The 22,338-nt window shown below is 45.3% G+C and overlaps 1 protein-coding gene across 3 annotated transcripts in view; it reads left to right on the top strand.

Moving 5' to 3' along the window:
• Positions 1–22,338, top strand: part of LOC140388005 (chemokine-like protein TAFA-5) — a 1,047,435-nt gene that overhangs the window by 630,425 nt on the left and 394,672 nt on the right. For all 3 annotated transcript variants that reach the window (XR_011934057.1, XM_072471457.1, XM_072471456.1), the window contains exon 2: positions 19,993–20,142. Coding sequence is in view for 2 of the 3 variants with exons in the window: in XM_072471457.1 (XP_072327558.1) it covers positions 19,993–20,142 (150 nt within the window). In the remaining variant the exon portion in view is untranslated. The remainder of the gene's footprint in view (positions 1–19,992; positions 20,143–22,338) is intronic.

Here is a 22,338-nt window from a genome sequence, read left to right as displayed (position 1 = left end):
GCACATCCTAGGGCTTCTGCTGTTGTGAGCCCTTATTGTCTGCCATAAGCCTTCCTTTCTCTCCTTTTCCAATGCTGTATATCCCTCAATATCCAGGGTTCATTGGATTTGTTGGACCCACCCTTTTTCTTGACTGAAACATGTTGGCCCTGCATTTTACCTATTTCCTTCAAGAATGTATCCCACTGTCCTGTCACAGATTTACCTAAAAGTGTCTGCTCCCAGTCCACTCTGGCCAAATCATATCCGATCTTATTAGAATTGGCCTTTCCCCAGTTTAGAACATTGATCACAGGCCCATCCTTGTCCTTTTCCATAACAATCTTGAATCTAATGAGAGTTATGATCACTGTCTGCAAAATTTTCCCCCACTGATACTTCAACCACTTGCCCGGCTTAATTATCTAAAATTAAGTTCAGGACCCTCTCTTATAGGACTTTCCAAGTACTGGCTTGGAAAGTTCTCCTGGATGCATTTTAAGAATTCCGTTCCTTCTAAACATTTTAGACTATGGTTACCATGTTTGAACCAAGGCTGTAATGAGGTCAGGAGCTGAGTTACCCTGGTGGAACCCAAACTGAGTGTCAGTGAGATGGTTATTGCTAAATAAGTGCTGCTTGATAACACAGTTGATGACCCCTTCCATCACCAAACTGATAATTGAGAGTAGACTGATAGAGCAGTAATTGGCCGGGTTGTATTTACCCTGCTTTTTGTGCACAGGAGATACTTGGGCTATTTTCCACATTGCCAGGTAGATGCCGGTGTTGTAGCTGTGTTGAAACAGCCTGGCTAGGAGCGAGGCAAGCTGGAGTGCTAGTCTTCAGGACTGTTGCTGGAATATTTTCAGGGCCTATAGCCTTTGCAGTATCAAGTGCCTTCAGCCGTTTCTTTTTATCACATGCGGTGAATCAAATTGGCTGAAAGTTGGCATCTGTGATGCTGGGGACCTCTGGAAGAAACCAAAATGGATCATCCACTCGGCACTTCTGGCTGAAGATTATTGTGAATGCTTCAACTTTAACTGCTGCAAAAATGTGCTGGGCTCCTCCAGAATTGAGGATGGGCATATTGGTGGCGCCTCCTCCTCCAGTGAGCTGTTTAATTTGATCTGTTGGTGTGGGATCGTTTCGCTCTGTCTATCACTTGCTGCATTTTTTTTTTTTGGCATGCGAGTAGTCCTGTGTCGTTGCTTCCCAGGTTGACACCTCATGTTTCAGTATGTTTCTTTCTGGCATGCCCTGCTGCACACTTTATTGAACCAGGGTTGACCCCCTAGCTTTGTGGTGATGGTAGAGTGGGGGATATCACAGGCCATGAGGTTGCAGATTGTGGTTGAGTACAATCCTGCTGCTGCTAATGCCTCAAAGTGCCTATTGGATGCCCAGTCTTGAGTTGCTAGATCTGTTCTGAATCATTTAGCACGGTGGTAGTGCCACATAACAAATTGAGGATATCCTCAATGTAAAGACGGGACTTTGTTTCCACAAGGATTGTGCGGTGGTCAATCCTACCAATACTGTCATGGACAGATGCATCTGTGGCAGGCAAGTTGCTGAGGATGAAGTTGAGTATGATTTATCTCTTGTAGGTTCCCTCACCACCAGTCGCAGACCTCGTCTAGCAGTTAAGTCCTTTAGGGCTCGACCAGCTCGGTTTGTCGTGGTGCTGCCGAGGCACTCTTGGTGATGGACATTGAAGTCACTCACCCATAATACTTTCAGTGCTCCTGCCACCCTTAGTGCTTCATCCAAGTGGTGCTCAGCAAGGAGGAGTACAGCTTCATCAGCTGATGGTAGATGGTACGTGGTAATCAGCAGGAGGTTCCTTGCCCATGTTTAACCTGAAGCTATGAGACTTCATGGGGACCATGGGTGATGTTGAGGACTCCCAGGGCAACTCCAACCTGACTGTATACCACTGTGCTGCCACCACTACTGGGCCTGTCCTGCTGGTGGGACGGGATATACCCAGGGATGGTGATAGTGTTGTTTGCATCTGCAAAGATTAATGTGTAGGACATTAAATTAAATTAAAATATCTCTTCTTTAATATATTCTGATTTTTTTGTGACACAGTAAGAGTGTCCATTTGTTTCCACTGCCAGATAATTTTCAAATGTTCCAAAAAGAACTCTTTGGATATTTGTAAACCACTCTAATTTCATGAGGTCAAAACATCACCCACAGTCTTAGACATGCTATTCCTTTTACAATAACTGTGGGCCATTTTCATTGCATCAAATGTACTTTCTTGATGAAAACATCATTTGTTTTTACCATTAGATGAAAATAATATCATATCAGTTTGTATCCAGAGGCATTTTTCAGCAGTACCACATAGATGTCCAATGTCGCTTCTTTTTCGAAGTATGGTCATTAAATGATAGATCTATTCAATATTAACCCTTAGAATGGTTTAATATTTTTCAACAAGAACATCTTGAATTTTTATTGCGTCTTTAACATAGGAAAACATTCCAAATACTACCAGGAAAATTGGACACTGAGCTGTATTGAGATGGTAACAAAATTGTGAATAATTAAAGAACGATTTTAAAGAGAAGGGTAGAAAGGCAAATAGGTTTAGGGAGCAAACTCCTGGGGCGGGATTCTCCGACCCCCGCCGGGTCGGAGAATCGCCGGGGGATGGCGTGAATCCCGCCCCCGCCGGTTGCCGAATTCTCTGGCACCGGATATTTGGCGGGGGCGGGAATCACGCCACGCCGGTCAGTGGGCCCCCCCCCCAGCGATCTCCGGCCCGCGATGGGCTGAAGTCCCGCTGCTGGAATGCCTGTCCCGCCGGCGAGAATCAAACCACCTTTCTTACCAGCTGGACTAGGCGGCGTGGGTGGGCTCCGGGGTCCTGGGGGGGGGGGGGGGGGCGCAGGGCGATCCGGCCCCGGGGGGGTGCCCCCACAGTGGCCTGGCCCGGGATCGGGGCCCACCGATCCACGGGGGGGGCCTGTGCCGTGGAGGCACTCTTTTCCCGCCACCTCGGCCACAGCCTTCACCATGGCCGACGCGTAAGAGACCCCCCCCCTGCGCACGCGTGAGGATGACGTCAGCAGCCGCTGACGCTCCCGCGCATGCGCGGACTTCCGCCGACCGGCAAAGTCCTTTCGGCTCCTGCTGGCGTGGCGCTAACGGCCTTTCCCACCGGCCGGCGACGCGCCAACCACTCGGGCGCCGGCCGAGCCCCCCTCAAGGTGAGGGCTTGGCCCCTAAAGGTGAGGAGAAATCCGCACCTTTGGGGTGGCTCGACGCCGGAGTAGTTCCCGCCACTCCATCCCGCCGGGAACCCCGCCCCGCCGAGTAGGGGAGAATCCCGGCCCAGAGCTTAGACAAGATAGCTGAAAGCATGACCATCAATGAAGAAAAGATTTTCTATAATACCAGAACTCTAATAAGGTTATTCATATTGTTAGGAAGAGGTTTATTTCATGAACATAATGAATTAATGGATGTTCACCTGTAATTTGTCAAGAAACAGGGGTGGTTTTAAATAATCTTCATTTGTATTTGTGGTTATTAGAAATAGGGGGCGCGATTCTCCCAGCCCCGCGCCAGGCCAGGGAATTGCCGCAACCACACCGCTCCGACGCGGTGCGCGATTCTCCAAGGTGCGGAGAATCGGCACCATTTGCGAGGCTGGGCTGCCGATTCTGCGGTCCGGATGGGCCGAGCGGGCGCGTGGAAAAAGCAGAGCCCCGCCGTCGCCGTCCACACCTGGTCGCTGCCGGCGGGAACTCTGAGCGAAGGGTCGGGGGGCAGCCTGAAGGGGGAAGGGAGGGAGGCTCCATCCCCGGGGGGGCCTCCGATGGGGCCTAGTCCGCAATCGGGGGCCCACCGATTTATGTAAGACTACTTTTTGTGTTTCTGTTTTTGAAAGGGTTAATGACTTCAGTTTGGTTCAGATACATGCATGGTAATGAGGATTTATGACATGAAAGCAAACATAATTTAAGCCGAGGACAGAAGGAACTTTTTGAGTTAGTTGTGAGCTAGTGCCCGAGAAATTGGACACAGGGAACTGCAGAGGGCTAATTCCCAAAAGGACAAAAGGACGTCCCAAGAAAACCAGGGAGTGGGGACAAAATGGATGTCTCAGGAAGACAGTTAAATTAAAGGAACAACGAACAAAAGGTTGAACAAAGTCCTGTTCAGGATAATTCAAGGAAAATGCGAATAAAGTGCTCTGAGTTTATGAGACAGCTGCAAGAATCAGATTTGAAATCACTCGGCCAGAAGCCAGACATCCAAGGTAAATCAAAAGTTTGTGACAGTTTAATACATCCTATGAAGAAGTGATGTTCTGTTGTTCGTGGTTGGGTACCTGAGAGATTGTGTGGAGGCTTGAATGCACATGGCCATTCAAGGCAGAGGAATGCCGAAAGGAGAGATTGAAATCCTGGAGGTGGATCCATGGTGAAGGCATCTGAGAGAAAGCTTTGTTTCGGGGAAGATTCCACGTGCGTTCTCCAAGAAATGGAGTTTGGCAACACACGTGTAAAGTGATACTCCCAGCTCCGCACTGGGCTGGAGAATTGCCGCAACCCACCACGCTGCCCCGATGCCATCGTGCGATTCTCCGAGGTGCGGCGAATCAGCGCAATTTGCGCCGGCACATTTGGTGCGGCGCCAGTCGCGGGCCGTTGTGTGAGGCCGGGCCGCCAATTCTCCAGCCCAGATGGGCCGAGCGGCCACGCGGAAAAAGCAGAGTCCCTCCGATGCCGTCCACACCTGGTCGCTGCCGGCGGGAACTCTACGTGAAGGGTCGGGGGGGCTGTGGGCGGGTTGGGGGCTCCGTCCCCGGGGGGGGGCCTCAAATGGGGTCTGGCCTGCGATCGGGGCCAGCGATCGGCGGGCCGGCCTCTCCCCCCCTGGGCCTACTTTGTTGCGTGTCCGGCCCCAGAACCCCCACGCCATGTTGCGTCGGGGCCGGCGTGTTCCGTAAAGCCACCGCACATGCGCGGGTTGGTGCATCGCCACTGCGCATGCGCGGGTTGGCGCCCTGTGGGGGCCAGAATCGCTAGTGCACGTGACCATTTCCCGCCGTCGTGAAACGCAATGGCGTTCACGACGGCGCGGACACTGTCCCGCGATCGCAGAATCGCGCCCAGAGTTTCAATGAGACCGGTTGGCTCAAAGTGTGGCAAGCATTTGGGGGGGATTTGAAGAGAAATCCAAAGAAGTTGTTTTGGGCAGCATCTGTCACTTGGTTTCAGGAGGGGCGGAGGTCTGACGACAGTTGACCTTTTGGTTTACATGGACTGTTTACTTACTGAAAATATTAGAGTGCAAGATCTATTTTGTAACTTATGTTATTCTTACAGATCTATGTACATCTATAAATATATAGTGGGGTGAAGGAGTAGTGTATTCTCGTTAATCCTTTCTTGTTCAATCAAGGTTTTATTTTTTTTGCGAAATGTCAACTGGCAGTCTTGCAACTCTGATGATCCATGTCTCTGAACAAAAAATAAAAGTTGAAATCTATTGTGTCGGGGTTCTGCTGTGGGGGATTTGACCATCCAGCAATAGCATCAGCTGGGATTGTAACAATTTTTGTAATCTCAAATTGCGACCTTCTTTAGCTGAAATTAATTTTACTACATGAATCTATAATAATTCGACTCATAATAATGTCTATATTTAGGTGAAAAGCATAGATGCACTTAAAATAGTGATATAAATAAACAGAATAAGTTTAAAGCCCCATTGCCTTGGAACTGCATGTTCTATCCGTACCCCCCTCTTTCTTTCTCCCTCTGAATTTTTATAAAGGATAAAGTAGTTTGATATGCTTGATATTGATGCATTGTTTGGTTGAATGCGCATTGTGGCTAATTTGAGGGTCTTGACTTTTGAGACATCAGTAAGACTAATCTTTCAATAGGTATAGCAGGTGAGTAGACCTAAAAGTAAGCCTTCAAGCCCCACTTCAACCTTGGTTATAAAAGACACTAAATAATATGAAAAAGTATTCAGTATGAGACATTAAGCTTTGCGGACGTGAAGTAAGAGACAGCCTTAATGAGGCAGCAAGAGTGGGATTGAAAGTTGGTAATTGAGAGCAGTGTGGTAATTTGGTGCAGAGTGGGAGGAGGTGCTTTTCCCCTTTTTGTTTTGTTTTCTTTCTTCTTGCTTGTAACTGTTAATCTGCAGGGAGAGATCCAGAGAGCATCCTGGGAAGGTAAGTGATATAAAGACCTACCTCGGGTATCTGCCGCGATAAGTGGAGGTAAGAGTTCAATAGATTTTCTTAAATAATTTAATTGGTGATAGAAATGTCGGTCAGTGGGGTTAAGTGCTGCACTTGTGAGATGTGGGAGGTCCGTGATGCTTCCAATGTCTCCGACGACTACATTTGCAGGAAGTGCACCCAATTGTAGCTCCTCACAGATTGCATGGACAGGTTAGAGCAGCAGTTGGATGCACTTCAGAGCACGAAGGTGGCAGAAAGTGTCATAGACAGGTGTTTTAGTGATACGGTGATACACAAGGTGCAGACAGATAGATGGGTGACTGCTAGAAGGGGCAGGCAGTCAGTACAGGATTCCCCTGTGGTCGTCCCCCTCTCTAACAAGTATACTGTTTTGTATACTGTTGGGAGGGATTGCATATCAGGGGATAACAGCAGCAGCAGCCAGAGCAGCAGCACCATGGTTGACTCTGTTGTAAAGCAGGGAGTGACAAAGAGCATGAGAGCAATAGTTATAGGGGACTCTATAGTTAGGGGTACAGATAGGCACTTCTGTGGACATGAAAGAGACTCCAGGATGGTATGTTGCCTTCCTGGTGCCAGGGGGGGTGTCCAGTATGTCTCTGGCAGAAAGCATTCTGAAGGGAGAGGGTGAACATCCTGAGGTTGTGGTACATATTGGTACTAACAACTTAGGTAGGAAGAGTGGCGAGGTCCTGCAGCAGCAGTTTAGGGAGTTAGGTAGTAAGTTAAAAAGCAGGATCTCTAAGATTGTAATCTCAGGATTACTTCCTGTGCCACATGCCAGTGAGGTTAGAAATAGGAAGGTAGTACAGCTCAACAAGTGGCTATTCAGCTGGTGTAAGAGGGAGGGTTTCAGATATCTGGACCGCTGGGATCTCTTCCGGGGCCGGTGGGACCTGTACAAGAAGGACAGGTTGCACCTAAAGTGGAGGGGTATAAATATTCTGGCCGGGAGGTTTGCTAGTGTCACATGGGTGGATTTAAACTAGTTTGGCAGAGAACCAAAGCAAAGGTGAATTAACTGAAGGAGAACTAGAGTGTAGGGCCAGTAAGACTCAGAGGAAGAGCAGGCAGGATGTGGTTGCTGGTCAAGGAGGGTCTGGTGGACGGAAGTGCAATTGTTTCAATGCGAGAAGTGTAACAGGTAAAGCAGATGAATTTAGAGCTTGGATTAGTACTTGGCACTATGATGCTGTTTCCATCACAGAGACTTGGTTAAGGAAAGACAGGATTGGCAGCTTAACAAGGGTAATGTAAAAGGGGTGTGGAAGTTGCACTATTGGTTAAGGAGTACTGCTGCACTGCGGGAGGACACCTTGGAGGGCTCATACTGCGAGGCAATATGGGTAGAGCTCAGGAATAGGAAGGGCGCAGTCACAATGTTGGGGGTTAGTACAGGCTTCCAAATAGCCAGTGGGATATAGATCAACAAATATGTAGGCAGATTTTGGCAAGATGTAAAGGTAACAGGGTTGTTGTGGTGGGTGATTTTAACTTCCCCTATATTGACTGGGACTCACTTAGTGCTAGGGGTGTGGATGGGGCAGTGTTTGTAAGAAGCATCCAGGAGGGCTTCTTGAAACAATATGTAGATAGTCCAACTAGGGATAGGACCATACTGGACCTCGTATTGAGGAATGAGCCCGGCAAGGCTGCCGATGTTTCAGTCGGGGAGCAGTTCGGGAACAGTGACCACAATTCAGTAAGCTTTAAGGTACTGATGGATAAATATAAGTACAGTCCTCAGATGAGGGTGCTAAATTGAGAGAAGGCTAATTACAATAATATTAGGCAGGAACTGAAGAATGTAGATTGGGGGCAGATGTTTGAGGGCAAATCAATATCTGGCATGTGGGAGGCTTTCAAGTGTAGGTTGATAGGAATTCAAGACCAGTGTGGCAAGTTTCAGGAACTTTGGATAACGAGAAATATTGTGAGCCTAGTCAAAAAGAAAAAGGAAGCATTTGTCAAGGCTAGGAGGCTGGGAACACTCGAAGCAAGTGTGGAACACAGGAAAGTAGAAACCCAAGCAAGGAGACAGGAGGTCTAAAAGGGGGTCCCAAAAAGTAATTGGCCAGTATTATTAAGGAAAATCCCAAGGCTTTTTATACATGTATAAAGAGCAAGAGAGTAGCCAGGGAGAGGATTGGCCCACTCAAGGACAGGGGAGAGAATCTATGCATGGAGCCAGATGAAATAGGCGAGGTATTAAATGAGTTCTTTGCGTCAGTATTCACCAGAGGGCTTGGTGGGTGAATCGTCTGGGGAAGGATGTGTGGATAGTTTGCGTCAAGTTGAGATCAAAACGGAGGAGATATTGGGGGTCTTGAAAAACATTAAGGTAGACAAGTCCCCAGGGCCTGATGGGATATACCCCAGAAAACTGAAAACGGCAAGGGAGGAAATTGCTGGAACCTTGAGAGAAATCTTTGAATTCTCACTGGCTGCAGGGGAGGTCCCAGAAGTTGGAGAATAGCCAATGTTGTTCCTTTGTTGAAGAAGCAAGACTAATCCAGGTAATTACAGGCCTTACGTCAGTGGAAGGGAAATTATTGGAGAAGATCCTTTGAGACAGGGTTTACTCCCACTTGGAAATGCGAGAAGCAACATGGTTTTCTGAAGGGCAGGTCGTGTCCCACTAACTTGATCGAGTTTGTCGAGTAAGTGACAAAGATGATTGATAAGGGTAGGGAAGTGGATGTTGTCTACATGGCCTTCAGTAAGGCCTGTGACAAGGTTCCTCATGATGTGGAGATGCCGACATTGGACTGAGGCGAGCACAGTAAGAAGTCTTACAACACCAGGTTAAAGTCCAACAGGTTTGCTTCGAATCACTAACTTTCGGAGCATTGCTCCTTCCTCAGGTGATTCACTAGCTTTTGGAGCACTGCTCCTTCCTCAGGTGATTCACCTGAGGAAGGAGCAGTGCTCCAAAAGCTAGTGATTCGAAACAAACCTGTTGGACTTTAACTTGATGTTGTAAGACTTCTTACAAAGGTCCCACATGGCAGACTTGGACAGGAGATGAAGTTGCACGGGATCCGAGGTGAGCTAGCAAGATGGACACAAAACTGGCTCGGTCATAGAAGGCAGAGGGTAGTAGTGGAAGGGTGCTTTTCTGAATGGAGGGCTGTGACTAGTGGCGCTCCTCAGGGATCAGTGCTGGGACCTTTGCTGTTTGTAACATATATAAATGATTTGGAAGAAAATGTGACTGATGTGATTAGTAAGTTTGCGGACGACACAAAGGTTGGTGGAATTGCAGATAGCGATGAGGACCATCAGAGGATACAGCAGGATATAGATCAGTTGGAGACTTGGTCAGAGAGATGTCAAATGGAGTTTAATCTGGACAAATGTGAGGTAATGCATTTTGGAAGGTCTAATACAGATGGAAAATATACAGTAAATGACAGAACACTTAAAGAGTATTGACAGGCAAAGGGATCTGGGTGTACAGGTACACAGGTCACTGAAAGTGGCAATGCAGGTGGAGAAGGTCATCGAGAAGGCATACGGCATGCTTTCCTTTCATCGGCTGGGGCATTGAGTTTAAAAATTGGCAAGTCTTGTTGAAGCTTAATAGAATCTTAGATAGGCCGCACTTGGAATATCGTGTTCAATTCTGGTCGCCACACTACCAAAAAGATGTGGAGGCTTTGGAGAGGGTACAGAAAAGATTTATCAGATGTTGCCTGGTATGGAGGGCATTAGCTATGAGGACAGGTTGGAGAAACTTGCTTTGTTCTTACTGGAATGACAGAAGTTAAGGGGCGACCTGATGGAAGTCTACAAGATTATGAGGGGCATAGATAGAGTGGATGGGCAGGTACTCTTTCCCAGGTTGGAAGGGTCAGTCACCAGGGGGCATAGGTTTAAGGTCCATGAGGTAAAGTTTAGAGGAGATGTGCGAGGCAGTTTTTTTTTAACAGAGGGTGGTGAGTGCCAGGGGAGGTTGTGGAAGCAGATACATTAACAGCGTTCAAAAGGCATCTTGACAAATACATGGATAGAATGGGTATAGAGGGATACGGTACAAGACAGTGCTGAGGGTTTTGGCTAAGGTTAGTATCATGACCAGTACAGCCTTGGAGGGCCAAAGGGCCTGTTTCTGTGCTATATTGTTCTTTGTTCTTTGTACAAGATTATGAGGGGCATGGGCAGAGTGGATATTCAGAAGCTTTTTCCCAGGGTGGAAGAGTCAGTTACTAGGGGGCATAGGTTTAAGGTGCGAGGGGCAACGTTTAAAGGAGATGTATGAGGCAAATTGCTTACAGAGAGGGTTGTGGGAGCCTGGAACTCGCTGCCAGGAGAGGTAGTGGAAGCAGATAGTATAGTGACTTTTAAGGGGCGTCTTCTCAAATAGGATGGGAATAGAGGGATATGGTCCCCAGAAGGGTAGGGCATCTTAGTTTAGACGGGCATGCATGGTCGGTGCAGGCTTGGTGGGCCGAAGGGCCTGTTCCTGTGCTGTAATTTTCTTTGTTCTTAATTATAATTTTAACCTTGAACTCCCTAGCGCTGTAAAAAGCTGCTAATCGTTTTGCTTTGAAGAACAAGATGCATGACGGTGTTAGTCATGACATGTTTATGTTAACTAGACTAAGTTGTTTAAACACCAGGAAGAATTTTAGATTCAATATTTCTTCCATAAAATGCATTTACATATTTAAAATATATTTAAATAAAAATATTGAAAGGACTGGTGGGAACTTTGTTCAGTGTTTTCACACAAATGCTACAATTTTCACAACAGTCCTTTTCGTGCAAGTTTGAATTTCTAGAAGTAATTAATTTCCAGCGAACTTCACAACCAGGAGCTGAAGACTAATGTGCTTTTGTGTCTCGCGGATGTGAGGTGAACTGCCAAACAAAACACTTAAATATGTTCCTTTGCATTGGTGTGTATTCTCCCTCACTGTTTCAAATAATTTGAGTTTTATTAGGTGTGTATATAATATCCCTCCAAAATGGAGTTATGTGGAAACATTGTAAATAATCAGTCTTCCCAGTTAAGGCAGAATGGTTGTTGGGAAATTGTTAGAATAATGGGATGTATTACATAAAAAGAAGATTAAATAACTTTAACTCCACAGCATGTTAATTATGTGACCAAACCCGTTCCCTGCCTGAAGTTAGCCTGATTGACAGGTTCAACCTCCAGTCAGGGAGGGACCTCGTCAGTGAAGCACCTAGTTACGTTCCCACTGGGGATTTTGGGAGGTCAAGGGAGGAGGTTGTTTGGGGATGGAAGTGAGAAGGGGGATGAATGGGGCACAATGAAAGTGAATTTTCCAATAGGGCCTGAGAAGGAAGGTGATTAAAGTCAAAACCTGAATGACGATGGAGCTTGTAGCCTCATTATTATATTTGAGGCTGGATTCTCCGCCACATCAGGAGTTCCGCTACCAGCAGTGGATGGCAGTGAATCCAGTGTCGGACAGAAAAGGCGAGTCAATCACGTTCCGATGCTTTAGTCCTTCGCTGGCATCGGGATCGAGGTTTGCGCCCCGCGCTAGCAGGAGGACGCAAATGGGTCATTAATATTCTCTGTGCCCTCATGATTCTCTGGTCCTCTGGGTGATATATATCAAAGTTAATTCGCTCTAAATGAAAATCAGTGGAAGATTGCTAAGGATAGTTCATCCAGATTTAAATTTGTTTTATAAATAATTTTGCATCTTCCTTAGAAAATTCATATTTCTTACATTCATTGCATGCTTAAAGCTCAATTGGCTAAATTTATGTTAAATTGGTAAGCTGATTTACATTAACCCACATTCATTAGAGCTATCTTCAAACAAGTAAATATTTAAGACTCATAGGATAAATAAATTATGTTTTTAGTGTAGAACTGATTGGAATTAGTTGGTACACATTTAATTTCTAACAAATAAAAGAAAATATTTCTAAACTTGAAAATTTTTAATCGTATTTGTGTCTCATTTGGTTTAGTTAAGCGGCATATCAGAGGGTTGGATTGCTTTTGACAGAGTGTTATGGACGCCTGGTCAGATACCAACAGTAGCTAAGATGCTGGACCAGATCCACAACAGTTTTTGTACCTTTTTAGACGGTGCGGGAAGATCCACTCACTCCAGGAGTGATTGCATAAGAAATAGGGCTTGGTTATTTTTACAAAATATTTTTATTAAAACAAAAGAAAAACAACGTTTAAACTTTTAAACTTCAAACAAGAACAGATTACATGTATCTCTTAGCCCTACCGCATGATTTCCCATTAGGCAGCACATAAAATGAACATACAGCTCTCAACTCTACTTATTCAGGCAGACAAAAATAATACTTGTATTTACGGAACATTTTCATGCTGTTCGTGCAGCTCTGTCAGACCCCTTTCAGAAAGCCTGGGTAGGATTCTCCGACTCCATGCCGGGTCGGAGAATTGCCGGGGGGGCGGCGTGATTCCCGCCCCCGCCGGCTGCCAAATTCTCCGGCGCCGGGGATTTGGCAGCGGCGGGAATCGCACCACGCCGGTTGGTGGCCGCTGGCAGCGGCCCCCCCGGCACTTCTCCGGCCCGCGATGGGTCGAGTGGCCGCCCGTTTTAGGCCGGTCCCGCCGGCGTAAATTACAACAGGTATTTGCCGGTGGGACCTGGCTGCATGGGCGGCCTCCGGGATCCTCGGGGGGATATGGCCCCGGGAGGTGTCCCCGTGGTGGCCTGGCCCGCGATCGGGGCCCACCGATCCACGGGCGGGCCTGTGCCGTGGGGACTCTCTATTCCGCGTCGGCCACTGTAGTCTTCCGCGATGGCCAATGCGGAGCTGAACCCCCCTGCACATGCACTGGGATGACGCCAGCACACGCTGGCTCTCCCGCGCATGCGCCAACTCACGCCAGCTGGGGGAGGCCCTTCGGCGCCGGGTGGTGTGGCGCCAAGCCCCTTCCTCGCCAGCCGGCACGGCGCAAACCACTCCGGTGCCAGCCTAGCCCCTAAAGGTGCGGAGGATTCCGCCCCTTTGGGACGGCCCGACACCGGAGCGGTTCACGCCACTCCTTTGCGCCGCAGTTGCCCGCCCCACCGATTCCCGCAGAATCCCGCCCCCTGTCTAAGTGGCAGTTGTTCATGACCTCTCCCGGTGGCTTTCCAAATCCTTCTGCCCCCACCTAGTTTGAACAGGATTCTTTTATCTCTCTAAGCTCTGTCCAGCCCCACAAAGGTGGTTCTGTCCAATTGTGTCCAAACTTGAACTCATCAACACTATCTGGGCCTTTGATTGCCCAACTCCATTTACAAAAAAGAACTGGGCCATGCTATGAATATGCAACTAAACTCCAATTTCAGGGCAAAGGAGGTCATCAGACTCTGCAATGGGCTAATGGTTGGTCAGACCAGAATATCATGGAGGACAATCACCCCAGCTGAACAGAGGTATCCTGTTTCTTTCCATTAATGAGTTTAAGTCTGAATGGGACAATGTAACTCAGGCCAGGTGTAGGTGTGTACCTCTGACTCAGTGCTAGCAGTTTTACCCTCAGTCTGTTAACCTCCAAATTCTCTCTCTCTCTTCTTTAAGTTGCTTCCTAAAGCCTAAACTAACATTTGTCCACCACTCTTAATATCTCTTATGTAACTTGGCATCAGATTTTGTCTAAGAAATCTCCTGTGAAGTGGGTTGGGACTGCACGGTGGCACCGTGGTTAAACGCTGCTGCCTCACAGTGCCAGGGACCCAGGTTCAATTCTGGTCATGGATAACTGTGCGGAGTTTGCACTTTCAGCTCTTTTCTGCATGGGTTTCTTCCCACTGCCCCGGTTTCATCCCACCATCCAAAGATGTGCATGTTATAGTGGATTGGCCATGCAAACCTGCCCCTTAATGTCCAAAGATGTGCAGTTTAGGTGGGGTTATGGGATTGCGGGGAAGTGGGCCTAGGTAGGGCCTTTCAGAGGGTTGGTGCAGACTCAATGGGTCGAATGTCTTCTTTCTGCATTGTAGGAATTCTATGGTTCTATTCTGTGGTTTTTTTTGTATTAGTGACACGAGATAAAGTTATTGTTTATGGTTGAGGAACATTGGACAGGATACTGGGGAAAACTCCCTTGCTCTTATTCAAAATAGTGCCATTGGGATCGTTTATATTCACTTGACAGAGCAGATTTGGTTTTCATCTCATCTGGAAAAACTGTGCCTCTGACAGTGCAGAACTCCCTTAGTTCTGCACTGGAATGTCAGTCTGGACTTCTTGCTCACAGCTCTGGAGTCCATTCTTGTGCTCAAGACAGGCAACGGCTTATCAATATTAAAGTATGATTTTTTTTTTTAAAAGTCCACAGAATGTAGGCTTCAGGAACCTAGATAGAGCTTTGTGACCAGTCAAATGATGCTCTCTGGGATGCAAACAGAAGCTGGTTACTGCTGTTGCAGCTTGCATTGTACCAGTCAGCATAACTAGTGGTTCTGAATGGCAGTTCAAATATGAGATGGTTGTATTTTACTCCACTGCCAGCTTTGGAAAGTGACTTGGATAATTCCACACTGAACTTCAGCAATGAAATGCGTATATGGTAGCATGAAGCTTTAGTTCTTAAATAACAATATTCTTAGCTTCACGCTCATCTCTGTAGTGACTATGGAATTCAAAAGGCATAGATCAGTGAAAGGCTGTGCTCAGGAACACTGCCGTACCGTTTACAATGTCACATTGCATGTTAGTTTCCTATTTCATCTTTATTTTCTTTAACATCCTGTTATATAATGGCTCCACTTCGCTGATTAAGAGTTGGGGGAAAAGACAAAGCAAGACTATGAATAATCCTTTTGCATTATCAGTTCTATTCAGGTACAGCAATATCTGTATGCCTCATCGCTTTTTTATTACTCATACAGAGATTAAAAAACGAGCATTTATAAAATATCAATGCTGAGCTTTTAAGACATGCGCAATCTCAAAGGCACAACTCAATTATACTTTTGTCATAAAAAGGCATAAAGCCTTTCACCAGAAACACTGCAGGCAGATAAAATATGAGTTCCACTTCACTATTTTATAAAAAATGACTGACCATTTGCAGGATTCAATGGCTCTGTCCATTGTAACTCAGTGATACCACTTATCCAATGGACAGCAAATAGCCCACAAATGACATTAATATAAGCTGCAAATTTATATTTTCAAAGGCAGGTCTGGGTGAAGTAGGATATCGGGTCCCAAGGTAACAGAGCTATATGTACTGGATGGCAGCATAGGGAACATTGCAAATTTAACCTAATCAAGTGTATAATTATCCTTACAAATGATTCAGCAAGATTATTGTGTTCCTACTGTTTGTTTGGATTCATTCTCACACATCTTACCTCGCAGGATTTGCCTCATAACGTACAGAAATTAAAAGTGTTCCACCATCGACGCAATTTTACTGCAAATAAAAGAATTTCTAGTGATATTTAAAAAGGATTATGAGTAACTCATGTCCTTCAGCATCTTCGTTCTCCCACTCACCCTAAGAATTCATATTAGTAGTACTTAAAAACAGATTATCTACTCATTTGCTTCAGTGCTGTCTGAGAGTCTTTGCTCTGTGCAGTTTGACTGTTGTGCTTGCCGACATGACAACAGTGACTACACTCGCTAAGTTAGTCATTGGCTGTGAAGTAGTCTATGGAAGGTAGTAAATAAATCCAAGTTAGTTGTTCCCACTGACAATTTAGGTTATGGTCCCATTACTAATGAACCATTTTATTGCCATATTATGTTGAAATAAAACATTGGGACCTGGTTACCACCTGTGAATATGAGATGTGCAGAAGAACTGGATAGCGCAAAAGAAGCAAGCTTTTCACCCCTGGGATTTGGGTCTAAATGCAGCCGAGAGACATAAAATAAAGGTTTCCTCTCTTGAATGACTGCCTGAGCTTTGAAAAGAAATGACATTGGGAAGTCAACAACCGAGATCCCAATGGTCATGAGCCCACAGCATAAACTGACCTCAAAGCCTCCACTAATTGGCATTCCATTGGCTCAGAGGCCAAAAGGCCAGAAAGTGTGATAAATGGAACAGTCACACTGGGGCAGTAAGTTGCTGAGGTACATTGACATGGTAATGTAGTGGAACTTTGGGTTCACATCTGGCCAATACCGTATGTGGCTCAGAAATGCATGGTGCAGAATGGGAAAGAAAAGTTTCATCCCTTTGTGCTATTACCTTTTAATTTTAGAGAGGGGAAAATGATTTAAACATTTGGCTCAGTGTTGTGTAAGGGTCAAAAGGTTGTGAATTTAAGCCTCACACTAGTGCCTGAGCTCTTGTTTCAGGTAAAATGTCTAATCTAGCACTGAGGGAAAATTGCGCTGTCCCTGCTTCCATAACAAAATAAATAAAACAATGAATTGAAGTTCAGTCTGCTCATTCAGATAGATATTAAACATAACTGGTTCACTGGGTGGGGGTCACTGGGGAGGGTGAGGTTAGGGGGTGTTGGCAATAAGGCCATGATGGGGGTCTCTCAGTGCACCTCCCTTGATCAAGCACTGAGTATCTCTCCATGAGGTAGCACCCCTGAGACCCCGCAAACAAACACACCAGGGTTAATATCAGCATTAATTACCCACGTAATGATCTTGATCGGTGGTAGTGGGGGTGACAATGTGGGTGGTAGGAAGTTGGCAGGGTCTGAACCCACCACTCTTCCACCCGATTAAATACCCTCTCATCCTATGAATCTATCCCAATTTCACTCCAGTACTAATGTTATTCTAGTTTGGTACTTCAATGTACTACAGTGGGTGTGCTGCTTTATCAGACATGCTATTGTTCAGCTGGAACATTAAACCATCTGTCTGTTCCAGTAGTTCAAGTGGATATTATAGATCAGAGCCAATATATCATTGAATCATAGAATGATACATCATGGAGGGAGGCCATTATCCCTTCTGTACCAGTCCTTTCAAAGATCTATCCTCATAGTCCCACCCTCCTACCTTTGTAAATTCCCCTCCCCACCTTTGTTTGATGACATAACAACAAGGGATCCTCCAAAATGGTCATTTTTTTGGTACATAAAGGTAATGATTGCATTGTGATTCATTGTATCTGAAGCACTATGAGATGTTTCAAAGAATGATGATAAGGCATTAAGCAGATTATCGAATCATAGAATTTACAGAGCAGAAGGAGGCTATTCGGCCCATTGAGTCTGCACCGGCCCTTGGAAAGAGTACCCCACTTAAGCCCACGCCTCCACTCTATCCCTGTAACCCGACCTAACCTTTTTTTGGACACTAAGGGGCAATTTAGCATGGCCAATCCACCTAACTTGCATATCTTTGGACTGTGGGAGGAAACCGGAGCACCCGGAGGAAACCCACGCAGACAAGGGGAGAAAGTGCAAACTCCACACAGACAGTCACCCAAGGCCGGAATTGAACCCCAGAGCTGTGAGGCAGCAATGCTAACCACTGTGCCGCCGTTCCGCCCTCAGGTCTTTCATTCATCTCTTAGATTGTTAAATTTGTATACGCAATGTCTATTCATAACATGCACCCTTACTTTTGATAAGCTCTGTATAAGTAATAGTGGTAATTTAAATAATTCTACCACCGAGAGTTCTGCAATTGCTCCAGCAGGACCATGTGGTAATGGAGTAGGCTGCATTTAAAATTACACACATTTATTTTTCGCTTAAAATGTTGTAACATATGTGGCAAATTCTAAACAGCATCCAGCAGGCTTCGTAATTGAAGGCTCATGTCATTTTCTGAAAATGAGCAATCTTTGCCACCTAATGTGGAGCTCAGTTTCTAAACAAATTATATTGGGCATGGAATGCAAGTTTTGTCCGTGGTATATTTCAAACATATTTGCACTTCATGCATCACTCTAAATCAGTTACTTAATTTATGGATTAGTGTACGAGTTTTGTTTGTGATGAACTGTTAATGCAATGTTAAACATTTTAAGCAATTAATCATGTTTTGAGGCATACGTGGGTGAGAAAGCAGGTTTGTTATTCAGGCTTAATTATTGCAGATTAAATTGAGTCTGTTGATTTATAATAGCCATCATCAATATGTTCATCTGCAAACGTTGAAGATTGAACCTAAATAATAAGTCAATTGAGACCAATATAAAACCCTTGTTGAAAAGGCAAAATTTTAGAATATTGCCAATCAATACTTGTTGGGGCCCAAAGATTCCATGGGCCACTGGGCAGAGATTGTGTCCTTCCCACAGGACTGAATCCTGAAAACCTATGTAGCACTTCTGCGGTGTCTGTCACATAATCTATGGGGGACCCAGGGGAACTGCTTATGTCCCCATACATGGTATTACCATGACCCTGATCAGCTCTTGAGAAAGGAGGAGAGCTGATTCAAGAGTGCTTTTTAAATAAAATTTCTTTTTTCAGCTTCCATGCTGTTTACCCCCTGCTCTAAGAGTTGGGTTTATGAAGAGTCAGAGAAGCGAGAGCTTTGGGAGATGAAAACATTTCAAGAAGCATTTCCAGAACATGTACCAAGACAATTGAAAGCACATCCACCAATAGTAGGACGAAGGGTGGGGAGATGAACAAGTATCACATGAATAGCATGATGGAGTGGGGAATTTTGCCTGGTGGTGGTTATGGAGAAAAGGGAGGTTAATACCACAAACAGCTTTAAATTGAAGAATGAAAATTTTGAGGGAATAGTGGATTAGGCATCAATGGAAATCAGCCAACACAAGGTGGAGTAGGATTAATTGAGGGAGGGGTGGAAGTTGCAAATGTGGAATTGGATGCTCTGTGCCATGGATATGGTGTTGGAAGCTTAGTTCAAGGGTGCTTAGGATGCTAAGATTGCACGTGCTGTGGTTCAGCCAGACACAGTAGCTATGAAGAGAGCTAGAGTGGCGGACAAGGTACTGAGTGTATAGTGGAGCCAAAGGTAATGGCTTGGGTCTTCCCATTTGTCGCTAACTGTGGTTCATCCAAGATTAAATGTTGGAAAAGCAGTCTGGCATCAAAGAGAGGTGGGGAAAGGTAAAACTGGGTGTTATTGATGTACATTTGGAAGCTGACTCCATGTCTGGAGATGAAGCTACTAACTGGCAACATGCAGCTCAGCAAGAGAAACTAAAAGAAAGATCCTGATGCTACTCTGGAGATGATGGTGCAAAAGCAGAATTGGGGATTCTCTGTACATGATTGGACAGGATCACAGAAACAGGCCTCCTTAGAGCAGACATGCTTAGTTTCACAGACCCTGGTTTTGCCCACTACCTACATGTTTTTCATTTTCAAGTACATGTCCATCTGCATTTTAACATTATCTGTAGAATCAGCTTCTTCCCCCTTTTCAAGCAGCTTGTCCCAGATCCTAACAACCTTTTTTGATAACAAACGCCAATCATTAGCTTCCAGTGTAAGGGACATTCATTTACTTGTGGTGTCTGTTGTTGATTGTGTAAACTTTGCATTATCAGACATTTCAATATGCCCTTATTATCCAAAGCAAAGTTTATTAAATGTGCTGGATAAAACTCTTCCATTTCCATATTCTGTAAAGTTAATTGCAGAGAAAAAAGACTCACAAGGAGTAGTCAATGCTCAGGCTCTTTTCTCCTTTGTGTTATAGGAAGAGGATAACAATGTGTCAGTGTTTTGGGATATTTGGCATAGGGAGGCCAATTATACATTGTTTATGGATGCCATGTTAAATATATTTCTGATAAGCTATTTTTCCTTGGATTTACATGTGATGCTGTTGACTGTTTTGATACAGCTCACCCATTAACCCCAAGTGAATGTATTTATTTCCAGGTCAACTTGCTGCGGGCACTTGTGAGATAGTCACCCTGGACAAAGATAGCAGTCAACCTCGAAGGACTATAGCCAGACAAACTGCGAGGTGTGCATGTAAAAAGGGACAGATTGCTGGCACAACGAGAGCAAAACCAGCCTGTGTGGACGGTAAGAGTCTAATCTATAGATTTTAAGCTTTTGTTTGGATTTGTCCTGATTCTTTTGTAGACCTAATGAGCAACCAAAGTTTACAGGATGGTATTTGATACTCCAAACTCTTCACACTTCTATATGGCAATCATTTCCATTGCGATCGATCGGGCTTAACAGTGATTTGTGTGGAAAAGATGAGTTGAATCAATTGTAATGTGAATCTGTTACCATTTTCTAACTGAGATGGGATGTGACAGCTGATCACAATTGTAGCTTTGCAGTAGGAAGAATTGGGGGCACCATTAGCAGCTGGAGAGCTGTCTTTTGCACAGCTGCAGCCAGCACTCTATAGTCTGGCTTGTTGAATGTTAAAAGACATAAAGTTACATTCCATGACAGGTTGACTGGAATTCTTTGTAAGGCATGCTCTTGATCGTTCATGAAATCTAAGGGAAACACACTGACTCTGTTAGGATTTCTTTACTTAATATTTTATCCAGTTATTTTTCTTTCAAGAAATACATTTATTGGTGCACTTGTTTTGCAATCAGCATGGAAGATCAGAAGTTACTTTGCTGAATTTTGAATAGTGTTAATGGAGATCATTGGAAAGGAGTTGGGACATGTGGGAATATCAATAATGCTGCAATAAATCACCACGGATATATTGTTCGATATTTCATGTGATCAAGTTAACAGAGTGCACAGATAGATAACACTTAACATTTTATGTACAGGAGGTCCCACACAGGGTGTAATCATAGGTATGTGGTAGAAATCAACATGTTTACAGGCTGATGTAGCCCATCGCATATCTTTGCTTCATTCATTTCCTTGCCTGTGCACAGGAGTTCACTGCAAAAACGGGCTGGGTAGCATTACTGCAGCTGTGTGGCTTAAACTTTCTGTACCAAATCGGAATGTCCAAAGCACAGAAGGAAACCTTTTGACCCAGCGCATGTTTTCAACTTTGTTCTAAGAGTTAACCGGAACATTTCATGGGAGCATGAGAACCCCCAATGTGCCACTTGCACATGAACTCAGGAACAGTGGAAAGTGGAAGCAGCTGACTGTACCTAAGCTGCTGCATCTCCAATTGCAGATTCTGGAGGGGTTTACGGGGGGGGGGGGGGGGGGGGGGGGGGTTCTTGACTTCGACCTGGCCACACCGCCCCATCAAACCCCTGCCCCAGCACTCCAGATTGTAGAATCTCTACCTACCCTCCACCGACTCTCTGTGCCCCTCCATCTTGATTCTGGCAACTCTCCTCTCGGATCAAATTCTGACCCCCCTCCCCCTTCCCCCACTGCTCTAGCAACTAAGTGACAGGTGGTGGTGGGCTGGTGGGTGCCTTAATGTAGGTAATAGGTACGGTCCAAGTTACTGGCTGCAGACTGATTCCTGGTGGCTGCCTGTTTTGGGTTGCAGGTTGCTAGTTGTGGATTGATGACATCTGGTGGTTGCCTCCTGCCTGGCTACACAGTGGCTTCTGCTGTTCATCGTTTACTGCGTTTGGCTGGCTCACTGTTAGTTGTGAATACCTTCTGGCGGATGGACTTTTCTGGTGGATGGATGGATGAATAGTGGTCCTTTAGTGACTGCAGGAGGGATCCCTGTGTCTAACTGCTGGTTGTAGCTAGTTATGATTTGGCTGGCAGCTGCTGGTGCATACATGGCTTCCAGGAACTTGTGGATGGTGGTTAGTTGACTGGCTGTTGCTAATTTCTGGTAGTTTCTGCGTGTAGTGGTTGGATAGCTCACTGGTTCACAGAATTAAGCACTTACTGAATAAAGTAATTCAGTCATCAGGTAACATGTTTTACATGTTTAAATTCTATCTTATGCGTTTGTACACAATATTAGTCTCCTCCAGAATGCTGCAGGTGCCTGAAATAAAGTGTAAACATTTCTGATATATCCCCAAACCTCCCTAGAGAAGAAATCTTCTGTATAATCTACAATACAGTAATACACACTTTGAAAATTACCATAATACTACTAGTTATGCATTCAACAAGAATACGTATTTTGTCAGAATTATAATTCCCGAATTAAGCTTTAACATGCGATGGTTGATGTGTGGGGTTTCATAATGACAATTCAAAGCAGTGCCGTGAAGATCTATGATAACTGGACCAAGCCGTTCGTTGTATTGCTCAGTGGTTATGATGCATTGAGATGTTAAAAAATTGTTCTATTTTTCTTCTGAA

The sequence above is a fragment of the Scyliorhinus torazame genome, chromosome 13 (assembly GCF_047496885.1).
Source record: "Scyliorhinus torazame isolate Kashiwa2021f chromosome 13, sScyTor2.1, whole genome shotgun sequence".
Taxonomy (NCBI): domain Eukaryota; kingdom Metazoa; phylum Chordata; class Chondrichthyes; order Carcharhiniformes; family Scyliorhinidae; genus Scyliorhinus; species Scyliorhinus torazame.
Note: the sequence above shows the minus strand (reverse complement) of the source record. Positions and strands in the feature narration are given on the sequence as shown.